Here is a 12328-nt window from a genome sequence, read left to right as displayed (position 1 = left end):
AATGTCTCTGAACTTAGATCATTTTTGGGTCTTTTGAATTATTACAGAAAGTTCCTCTCAAATTTGGCTACAGTGTTACATCCACTGAATGAGCTGTTGAAAAAACAGGTCCCTTGGAAGTGGTCAAAAGAATGCGACACAGCATTCAATGAGTGTAAAAGCTAGTTGGTAGAGAGTACCATGTTAGTTCACAGTGATGTATCTAAGCAGATCAAGCTAGCGTGTGCTACCTCTCCGTATGGAGTTAGGGCAGTGGTCTCTTATGTATTAGATAGTGCGGAGGAGAGACCAATTGCTTTTACTTCACGCACTCTCAGTGCCAGTGAATGGAATTATGCGCAGATCGAAAGAGAAGCTTTGGCATTGATTTTTGGGGTCAAGAAGTTTCACAAATATTTGTTTATTGGTTGTAAGTTTACCATAGTTACTGACCATAAGCCCCTGACAGCAATCCTCCATCCAAAATCGCCTTAGCTGTAGCACGAATTTAGAAATGGGCTTTAATTTTGTCAGCATATATGTATTACATTGAGAACAGAAGATCAGCTGATCACAGTAATGCTGATGTTATGTCCAGGTTGCCATTCTCATCACAAGTTACACCCAATAGGAAAGAAGTATTCTATTTTTCATGCATTGATGAGCTGCCAGTCACAGCTGAAGAGATTGGTAGGGCAACGAAACATGACCTACTTATGTCAAAAGTGAATGATTTCATAGCAAATGGAAGGCCAAACCAGGTATCAGAGAAAGATATTCTTCCATACTTCATTCATAGAAATGAATTGTCAGTGGATAAAGATTGGGGAGCAAGAGTGGTTATCCTAAATAGTTTCAGGTCTAAACTGTTAGGAGATCTTCATGCCTGGGAATGTGCTTGACTAAGAGTTTTGCACGCAGTTACTTATGGTGGCCAGGTTTAGATAAAGAGATAGAGTACACCATCAGTCAGAGCACAACATGTCAATCAGTAAGCAAGAAACTATGATCAGTACCATTACAGCCATGGAAATGGCCTCTCAGGGTATGGCAAAAGTTACATGTAGATTTTGCTGAGCTAGAAGGACAGCAATTGTTCACAGTGATAGTCAATCGAAGTGGGTACAGGTGTTTCCAATGCGGAAAATAACAGCAAGCAAAACACTAGACAATTTGCGAAGATTGTTTTCTTTATATGGCCTCCCAGAGGAAATTGGGACCTCAATTGAGGCCCTATGCGCAGGGCTAGTTAGCATATCCGGCGTGAGTGGAGTTCTAATGGCTTAGCTTGCAGGCGCGGTGGCCACATTGACCCACGTGGAATTGTTCCCCAGATCTTTCACGGCAAAAAGAGGTTTGCGCCGCGACCCGTGATTAGTGCGCCAGTGCAATACCCGCACACCGATGACATCATTGCCGTGCGTGACGTTCCCTTATTCCTTTGCGCGGACCCCTTTTCGCCCCTCGGGGGAAATTGCCCTGCGGGACAAGAGGTCGGTGAGGGGCGATGCCACCGACAGCTTCTCAGTGCGAGGAGCTGTGGTGGCTGTGGCGCCCCGGCAGCCCTTAAAGGGGAGGTGGTAGCACAGTGGACGCATGGTTTTTTTCTGTCGGATGACTTTTCAGTCAGCCCGACAATGCCCAACTGGCACCCTCGCTGGTGGCCCATTGGGCGCCACTAAAGAGGCTGCTGAGTTCGTTGTGGCCCTCCCCTTTAAAAGAAGGGGAGGGTTGTTGTGATGTGTCAGCTGACATCATCAGTGAGGCGCTGATGTGCTGAGCACCACGTGAATGCTGCGTTAGCGCAAGAAATCTTTTTTTCCTCAAAGAGACCAATTCAGTGCTGGGGCTGGCGCTTCCCGCACTGGCGCAAAAAAAAACATCCAATTCGAATTATGTGCTCCAAACCCAGCCATTGTGTCTCATAATCAGCTGCAATTTTGTTCAGAAGACGTCACACAGTTCATGAGCAGAAACATACCAAAGTTCCAGCATAGCACCCTGCTTCAAATGGTGCAGCAGAGCACAGTGTACAAATTGTCAAATGTGTCCTCATCAAGCAAATGTTCGATCCAAATCCAAAGAAACGTCAATTGTCATTGGACCACAAATTGGCAAATTTTCTGATTACCTATCATAATACTTCTCACACCATTGGTAGAAAACCAGCAGAGTTGTTTATCAAACAATAGCCATGAACCAGGATCTCGTTGTTAAAGCCAAACTTGGCACAGTCAGTAGAAGAGAATCAATCAGGCTGAAAGAGAGTCATGATAGAGGGATAGTAAGAGAGAGAAGTGTAAAGTTGAACCAAAAGGTTAAAGTGAAGAACCATCACCATAAATGGTTAAAGTGGTTACCAGGAAGAGTGAAGATATGTGGCCCTCGCACATATTTGGTCAAGAGATTTGATCATGGAATGGTTAGGTTTGTTCACATTGATCACATTTTATCTACAGATGTAGAAGGAGTTGAAAGTTGGGATGTTTCAATTTATTCTGATGAGTCAGATAATCTTGTTACAACTAAAGTACCAGCAGCAAATCCTACATTAGATGTACCAGAAATTAGTCCAAGAGAAAGTCAGAAGTTAAGTGTGAGTCCAAGTCAGGCAGACAAACAGTCTGAAAGTGTGGAGAGTCCAAATGTAGATCAAGGTTAGCCCTTGGAGAAAAAGTTTCCTCAAGCTCAGCCTAGAATGAGTCTAGTCCTACGACAAGATCAGAACGTTCTGTTCAAGAAGGAAGGTTTTTTTCTTCGAAACAGAAAACCAACCACTGGTTAAGTTTAATTGGTAAATATGGAAAATAAGTTCATATCTTTTGTTTGTGTTACAGAATTTTATAGTAGAATTTGGAAATATAAAATGGGTTCCATTGGAGAAATGTATATTAAGAATTGTGTATAGCATGCAAGTCGTGTACAATGATTATTTGTTATGATTAACTTCTTCAATAAGGAAAGAGAAGTGTTATAGAGCCACCTAGTTGACTACTGATGTCATCACAATAAAGTAATGTAGTCTGCACAGTTCTACCTGGAAGCCATGTTGTGCAGTTGTGTGTATAAGCCAAATCTCAAGGTATCACATCCATGCTGATGGAATAGATGGTAGGTGAAGTAGAGATGACAGAAGCAATCTGTCAATGGTGGGAGAGGTGCTGAGGTCAGACTGGATGGAGACTTGTGAAAAGACTAGCAGCATCCTGAATCTGTAATGGAAATGCAGTTTCGACAAGCTAGTGGTTAAGGGAACATATCTCAATCAGCTAGGAGTTTTCACTTGACATTTGAAGCTGTCAACTCATCAGCTGATTCAATGGCCACTGATCTCCAACCTCTGCTTCACAGATGAAGTCTAGGCACAGCGGGAAACCAGTGGGTGATCTTAACAAATTGAAAAGCTGGGAAAAAACATTGAATAAGTGGCTGCAAACAAGCCACGAATGACTTTAATTGCCTGCCCCGCCGTTGCGTGTCAGGTCTGCTCAGTGCTGGCAGACCCAACATTTGATAAAGGTGCGTAGCGGAAGGTTCACAGTTGGGTCTCGACCTGCTGGAAGAAAAAAACACCTTCCCACCAATCGCGCCCGCTGACCCCGCCGCAAAATCCAGCCCAGAGTTTTTGAAGCTGAGAGAAATTCTTGCCCTCCTCAAAATTGGGCTTTCTTTTGTCAATAAGACAACCAAGTGTAGTAATCTTCTTCAAACAGCCTGCACTTGAATATATCGATCATATATGATATCAGTATTCCAATCAGGATCAAGGACTCACATTAACAGGAATAGCATGGATTTTATGCAGAGTAGAGTTTCCTGAAACCTATTTCATTGAATTATTCTAGGATTAGGTATCTTGATCCATCCCCAGAAGGGAAAAAGACACCAATCCATAGTCTTGTTGCTAAACAAGCTAAACTGGAATTGGGATCTCCAACTTGAAGTGCCTGGGCTCCAGGTCAGTGCTGTGTGGAGTTATAGTAATGGTCTTCTCTGAAGATGTTGGAGATTTTATCGGGAAAGCCATTGGTAAAAATAAAAGAGAGGGAATTTCTTTGCTTTGCATTCCCTCTTTTATTTATACTAACCATTTGGGCCCTGGGACAAAGACATGGGACAAAGAAAGTAGCAGAGTGCAGTGGAGGGTTCTTGTCTGCTTTGACTAGTTGCTTCACTCTGTACGTTTAACTGCAGGGTGGCGAGAGAATTTGCAACACTCTTTGTCAACGTGAATGTCACTTCAGAGCCCCACGAAGTCTCTGCCCTTTGGTTTCTGTGGTACGTGAGACAATGCGGAGGGACACGGCGGATATTTTCTACCACCAATGGAGGCCAGGTTTGAGAGTCTGATGTTTACCCTTTATAGTTCGGAATATCACTTAAGACAATTAATATGGTCCAGAGAATTCAGTCAGATTCATTTAATTCATTTTATGTTGCACTGATACTTTCAATCCAATAATTCAGTCATAGGCGGTCCCTCGAACGAGAGTTCGCAGATGTTTCAATGAAGGACCCGATGTTCCAGTCCTGAACTCCAATTGAGGGGGTGGAAGATGCCTGTGCGTGGATTTTTTTAACGTGCGGTGACCATTGCACATTAGCCACCACATGGGCTTTACAGAGCTAGGCCTTTATCCAGTAGCAAGGGTTGAACCAGGACGACTGGAGACCTGCTCTGCTGTACGGACCTAGTGCGCACATATATCGCAGTGTGGACAGGCCCGTGCTGCCCCTGGGCCCTGGGCTCTTCTGGGGCCAGCACCCTCATTCGCCGCATCTTTGCCCAAGATGTTCCATAGAGCAATCCAATAAGGGTGTTTGATGACTACTTTTAAAACTGAATTGTGACAATTCCTTAACTTAGAACTATAAATTATTTTCTAAGATTGAATAAAAATGGAATAACTTTATAACGCCGCTTCACTTTAGAGTTCATTCAGGTCTTCACACCTGATTTACACTTCACCGTTAGCAATATCGCAAAGCAGCTTAACTTTGCACTGACATTAACCTTGTGGAGTATGAAAGCAGCCTAAGTTACATATTCAAACTGATATGAAACATTAGTCTGGTAATTACTATTGGTGATAGTATCATACAAATAATTAACACATAACATTCTGGTTTAAGATAAATGAATTAATGCCTGTCTTAAAATAGCAATCAGAGGAATGTTATATGAACACATTAAAGTGTTTGACTGCTAATATCACCAACAGTAATTTCTAGACTATTGACACTTACTGAAGTGAGGGAGTAATGATACTTGTATTACAAGAACCATCTGAATTGAAATCCTTGTTTTTTTGGCCAGAAAGTCAGGAAATAGTGTTTGTGTTGCTGAGATGTTGACTGTTACATGGCTCACTTACACACAGAGGGGTAGATCTTGACCTCGTGCAATAGTGTAAAACAGATAATAGCGAGTGACAATTGAAGTCAATGGAAATAAAAATCGGGACAGATGTAAAGCGGGCTGCCGATTTGTTGCCACCCGTTTTACACCATCACACAAAGTCAAGATCTACCCCAGTGTGTTATGGAGACACACTGCTTTGGGCATGACAGGGCTGCATCCTGGCCTCCTTTTACATAGAATTACAAAGGATTGCAACATGGAAACAGGCCTTTTGGCCCAATTAGTTCACATTGGTATATATCATCCAAACAAGGAGTAGTCCTAATCCCATCCAGCCACCCTGTTTCCATATCCCTTTATCCTCTTTTCTCTCAACCATATATCTAAACTATTGCTAAATGTTGATATGGTCTCTGCTTCAATCACTTACTTCAGTACTGTGTTCCACAGCCTCACAATCCTCTATGTAAAAAATGTATCTCATGTTCGCTGCCCCAGACTCTGAGCATTGCAATACCTCAACTATTTTGTTTGTATTTAATGCTGCTTCTTTCACCTTGATTTTTCTTTGAAGAGGTAGCACATTGAGATTAACCTTTCATTTCAACAGGAAAGGAAATTTATTGGTGGCTCAGGACAAATCAGTGAGCGTTTAGCTGAACGAATGAAGGATAGCGTGAAGCTGAACAGGCCAGTGGTGAGAGTGGAACAAATTAAGGGGACCGTCCGTGTGGAGACACTGCATGGAGAGGAATATGAGGTGTGTGAGCATATGGTTACATGTGAGTCCTATACTATGCAATGTCAACCGCATCTATCAAGTCCAGTATCCTTTGTTCATGTTGTAAAAAATACTAATGTCACACTCAATTTGCCAGCTATAGTTGTTGTATTAAAGTCAGGATCTGTCCATGAATACTCATTAATACAAAAAAAATAATTTAAATAGTGGCATCCCAACCTTCAACTGAGCTCTTAAACTAATGCTTGTTCAGGTCGATGCTCCAGATCCTTTGGCACTATTCAACAAAGAGCAGGGAGGTCTCCCAGTTTCCTGGCCAACATTCCTCCCTTAACTCATACTGCCAAATAACATTAACTAGTCTTTCATCGCACTACTTTATGTGATCTTGCTATATGAAAAATGGCTGCTGTATTTGCCTATAACAACAGTCAAGTAACTTACTGTATTTAAAACATTTGAGATGTTTTTGAGAAATATGCTGATGAGCAATATATGAATACATAGCTTTTTTAAAGTTTTTTTTTTATCAAGGTGTGGGATAGTAAGTGACATGTCTTCTCAATTTGGGGAACCAGTATCAGTATCACACACTAAATACCCAACTATCAGCCTCAGCCCTCACTTCAGAAAAGCATTACTTTCCTTATGAGCTTTCTTGTGATCTCTCTTAGTGAGATGACATCAGTGCCAAATGAGGGGCAGTGTTGCACTGTCTGCTTATACTCATTAGGAAATACGTTGAGATTTTTCAAACTCATTTCACAGCCAGCAGACATAGGAAAGTTCCAACAGTTTATTGGAAACTCAGATTCTTGAGGTGAAAGTTTAGTGTACTAATCGACATAGCTACCCAGTCACCTCAGTAAAATATTGTTGTGAAAAACAATCAACATAATTAAACAAAAGGATATTAAAGTGATTTTGTTAAAGTTCCTGACCATGAGATCTTTCTTTAAAAAGGACAATGAAGATAAGGGACAAGTGAGGCAGGGAATGGAAAGAATGTAAGCCTTGAACATTCTGAGACTGGAACTCACTGCCCATCGAGAATTTTACAGGAATGACAACATTTGGATGCCCAAAATCATTGGCTTCAGCATCCACCACAAACTCTGTTCCTTTGCCACTGATTCCATTCCCTTCCCTGGTCACTCTCAGGTTGAGCCAGATTGTTTGCAATCTCAACATCCTGTATGACCCTAAAGCTGAGCTTCTGACCCCATATTTTCTCCAACCCCAACACTGTTTCCTTCCACTTCCACAACATTGCCTGCTCCACCTACCTCAGCCCCGCCACTGCTGAAAACCTTGTGCATGACTTAGTCACCTCTACACTTGACTACGCTAACACTCTCCTTCCTGGCCCTCCCATTCTTCACCCTCCATGATGTCCAACTTGTTCAAAACTCTGCTACCTATATCCTATCCTATGCTAAGTCCTACGCACCTATTACCTCAGTCCTTGCAAGCCTGCAAGGATGCCCCAACCCATTGCCTCAAGTTTAAAGCTCACATCCTTATCACTAAATCCCTCCATGACCTTGCATCACCCTATCTCTGTAATCTCCTCCAGCCCTATACCTCTCTGTTCCTTTGAATCTGGTCTATAGTGCACCCCCTCCCTTTGCCTCGTCATTGGCAACAAACAATTCCCTCCTTAAAGTCCTCTGCCTTTCCAACTCTCTCAGCTCCTTTAAAAACTCCTCAAAACTCAGCTTTTCAACCAACCCCTCATAAACTAATCTTTTCCTCCTATCTGTGAAGCACCTTGGGACATTTGTTACATTAAAGGTGCTATGTAAATGGAAGCTGATGTTGTAGGTGAAGCGCTGCTCTGTCAATATACCATCAAGGCCTATTAAGGAACTGTCACCTTACAAAAGAGTGTTCACATACAAATGGCAATATTAGCTTTACAGCAAGTTCTGCACCCGTATCATTTTGGACACCCTCGCTTGGCCATGCAGTTTTTTGGACTGGTGAGGGGCTGTTATAGGATGGTACAATTAGGCTCCCAGATCAGGATCATGCTTATCCTGGAAACTGCATGAGTAAGCCCTCCATTATTTCCTTTTACACATCAATATGTGTGACTACATCAAGAACACAATTAACCTTGCTATAACTTTTATTCTTTTTCATCCATCATTTGAAGGTTTTTTTCCTTATGCAATATTTCATCAATTGTTTTACAGCATTCTGTCTAGTCGTTTTGTATTGGTTGTTAATATGTTCTGATTAATTTCTTCTGTGCTGTTTCTAGGCAGATTATGTCATCAGTGCGATCCCACCAACCCTCACTCAGCAAATTCACTACAGTCCTCCAGTACCTCCATTGCGAAACCAGTTGATCCAGCGTGTGCCAATGGGATCCATCATTAAGTGTATGGTTTACTACAACCGATCTTTCTGGAGGGAGAAAGGTCTGTATCTGTAGGGAGATGCACACTGATCAGAGACCAACAGAGACCACAACCCAAGCACGTGCAGAGATTTTTGAAAAGAACTTGCATTTATTTCATGCTTTCATGTCCAAGGGATATCCCAAAGACTTACAGCTAATGGATTACTTTTGAAGTGTAGTCACTGATTCAACATAGGTTCCACAAATAGCAAATGAATAGTTAAGCAGACAATCTGTTTTTGGTACTGTAGGTTGAAAATGGAATGATGGCCAGGACACTGGGAAAACTTTCTACTCTTCCTTGAATACTACTGTGGGACCTGTTACATTCACCTGAGCAGGCAGATGGGGCTTCAATCTAATATACAAAAGATACATAGCAGACAGAAAGTAGTCATCATTTGCAAATTGATTATTCTCCATTTCTAGTGCTACTTGATATTCTAATTTTTGAAGTGGCAATACGCCTCCATTTTAACATCTGACGTGGAGAGCACTGCTAGAGGACAGGAGGAGGGCAGGCAACAGCAGTGATGTAACTCCACAGGCACTTTTACTAAATGGGAGTTTCCTTCACACCTGTCTGCCTTGACCTCAATTGACTGGAATTTCATCCTGCTGAGGAAATTACTTCAGCTGTTTTTAAGAATTTTTTTGTAAAACAAAAGGACTGAACAATATATTAATGGCTTTTTGTTTAGCACTTACTATTGCAACACTTTTTGCAAACAGAAATGAGTAGCAATAGCACCTGTTGCATCCCTGTTTAGCATCTCATTGAAACATAGAAGATTCTGAGAGAGGTCGACAGAGTAGATGCTGAGAAGTTGGAGAGTCTAGAACTAGTGGGCACAGTCTCAGGAAAAGGGGACGGCTATTGAAGACTGAGACGAGGAGAAATTTCTTCACTCAGAGGGTTGTGAATCTTTAGAATTCTCTACCCCAGCGGGCTGTGGATGCTCAGTTGTTGAGTATATTCAAGGCTGAAATCAATAGTTTTTTAGACTCTTAATGGAATCAAGGGATATGGAGATTGGATGGGAAACATGGAGTTGAGGTCGAAGATCAGCCATGATCTTATTGAATGGCGGAGCAGGCTTGAGGGGCCAAATGGCCTACTCCTGCTCCTATTTCTTATGTTCTTATAATGTGGCCACCCATGGGCAAGCTATTACTACTCATGTGGGATCCTAGCCAAAAAAGTGGTATACTGGACAGAGAATGGGTAACACCATAGGAAAATTGTGCAGAGGCAATACTAACTGAATAAAAGTTCCGATGCCACTTCGATCCTTGCAGAGTGATTATTAAATTCTGGGGTTTCCATTTTCACCAGTCAGCAGTCTAACTCCACGATGTGGGATTGGTTGACTTATAGCGCCACCCACTGGACACTAGGTAAAGGAAGCCACAAGCATGGTATGATTGTTGGGTTTGTACCAGTCTAACTGAAGTGACATTTTCCTGCCTTTGCCAGTACTGTGGCCAGTGGTTGTTTGGTTGTGGCCATGTAGAGTAGACAGGCAGTCAGAGGTGACATTCCAGCATGTGTGTATATATTAAGTAATTTTAAGTTTGTGGTGGGCTTGTTGATTTGGATCTTGTTAATCACTCTGAAGCGCTGAGTCTATGAGAAGCTAGGCACCGGACATTGTCAACTGGATCACCATGCCTTCTTCATTTCAACATTCCATTCCTTTTTTTCCTGAGACATATGACACACGCTGAGGTACTGCTCAATGGGCCTAGGTTGTACCCCTTCTCTTACCTCACCCAGGTGACTATTTTTCTTGTATGCGCCCAGATAGCGTAAGCAAGTTATTCAACTACAGGAGGAATCAGAGTTGGGCCTGATATTCTTCTCATTGACATCCAGATGTATGCCAGTTTCCAGCTGATCTTTCTTCTCCTTAATTCAGGGACAGGCAATTGTAGCTTCCCCATTGACACTCCGGCTAGAATTAGGTAACTCAGCTCGGACTACAGATTGAGATTGGGGCCTTCCCAGTCTGCACGGCCCAGATCCAGATAGTGCAGTATTGATTTTAGATCTCAACCTGTACCATTGTGCCATCTCCTAGAGTAGCAGGGAATGGCTCTGCTCTTAAGAATTTCATGTGAGATTACTGGGCAACAGGAGTGGCACTGAACACCGTATTTCCATGGTAGATCACTCTCGCATCCATATCTTTATGGTCAATAACTCTACTGTACTGGTAGATGCTTAGGAGATGACTGCCTGGTTACCTCTTTGGCCAACGGATAGCGAATAGTTTAAGGGAGAAAGGTGCTCATTTTGGCGGCAATCATTGTTGCTCCAATAGTCTTTGAAATAGTGATTAACAGTATAACTTTAGTCTTCATGTTTAGTTAGTTGTTTTCAGTATGGCTCTCTGCAGTGCTACGTTCTATATCAGCGATACGTTCTATTTCGATAACCGGAGGGCACAGATTTAAGGTGATTGGAAAAAAACAGAGACAGCGTGAGGTAAAACCTTTTTACGCAATGAGTGGTTAGTATTTGTAATGCACTGCCTGATAGGGTAGAGGGTGCAGATTCAATAGTAGCCTTCAAAAGGGAGTTGGATAAATACTTGAAGGAGAAAAAATTTCAGGGACATGAGGAAACAACGGGAGAGTGGGACTAACTGGATTGCTCTTCAAAAGAGTCGACGCAGACCCGATGGGCCAAAAGGTGCTGTACTATTCTATAAGGCAAGGATTTATGCCCTAATCGAGAGTGCATAAATCCCTGCCTTAAACCCCAAACCCTGCGAATCCCAAAATCCAGGCCTACCTCAGGCCTCACTCCAAGCCGCCCATTGGTGACGACTAGGACACCGGTGACTCCTGCAGCATCGACCTGGACCTTTCTCCCCCCCTCGACGACCACGACCTCCTCCTCCGACGTCGTTCCAGCTGCTCCACCCGATCCCCGACAGCGCCCAGCGGGCTAGGTGAGCATCCGGCCAGGCGTGTGGGCCCCCAGCAGCATTCAGGCATTCGAGCCCCCAGCAGCGTCCAGACCTCTCCACAGCGGTAACCGGATCCCCTCCAGCAGCGACAGCTGTGCCTCTCCTCCACGACGGTGTTTGGGCCTCCACGACGACGGCTGGCCTTTCCCCCTCCTTCAGAGACGACTGGGCCGCTACTTCCCCACTAATGACCTTGCCTCTAATGACTGGTAAGCATCATGGTTGTGACCTCCCACCCTGAACCCCAGTGAGCCATTGACCCTCCCAATGCCTGCCCCCAAACAAGCCCTGGACCACCTACCATCAAGGGCGCTACTCAGCACTGAGCCTGCGGCCAACATCTCGCCATAGGCAACTAGGCCCATACAGCAGTGCCTGGTCTCCAGTCGTCTTGGACCCCCTTGCCACTGGGCCAAGAGCTTGCTCAGCTAAGCCCGTGTGGTAGCCGGTGTGAAACGGCCACCCCACGTTAAAAGAACTCACACACAGGTATCTTCCACTCCATTAACATGAAGTTCAGGACCTGGAACGTCAGGACCCTCATGGACAACAACAACAGTGACAGGCCGGAATGCCGCACCACCATAGTTGCCCGGGAACTTAGACGCTATGATAGCGACATCACTGCCCTAAGTGAGACCCGGCGAGCTGGGAAAGGCCAGCTCAAGGAACAAGGTGGCGGTTATACCGTCTTCTGGAAAGGGAAACCAGAGGACGAACGGCGTCTTCGTGGAGTTGGCTTCGCTATCAAAAACGAGCTGGTCGACAATCTCAAAGACTCCCCTTGCGGGGTTAACGAATGCCTCATGACTCTTCGACTCACCCTGTCCCGGAATCAATGCGCCACAATCGTCAGTGCGTAT

The 12328-nt window shown here is 43.7% G+C and overlaps 1 protein-coding gene across 1 annotated transcript in view; it reads left to right on the top strand.

Moving 5' to 3' along the window:
• Positions 1-12328, top strand: part of LOC139266134 (amine oxidase [flavin-containing]-like) — an 89124-nt gene that overhangs the window by 42820 nt on the left and 33976 nt on the right. Inside the window, exons 6-8 of the mRNA XM_070883980.1 lie at positions 4174-4315; positions 5952-6101; positions 8350-8509. Of these exons, the coding sequence (XP_070740081.1) occupies positions 4174-4315; positions 5952-6101; positions 8350-8509 (452 nt within the window). The remainder of the gene's footprint in view (positions 1-4173; positions 4316-5951; positions 6102-8349; positions 8510-12328) is intronic.

Source organism: Pristiophorus japonicus, chromosome 6 (assembly GCF_044704955.1).
Source record: "Pristiophorus japonicus isolate sPriJap1 chromosome 6, sPriJap1.hap1, whole genome shotgun sequence".
Classification (NCBI taxonomy): Eukaryota; Metazoa; Chordata; class Chondrichthyes; family Pristiophoridae; genus Pristiophorus; species Pristiophorus japonicus.
The sequence above is the reverse complement of the archived record's forward strand: the minus strand, read 5'-3'. Positions and strand labels throughout refer to the sequence as shown.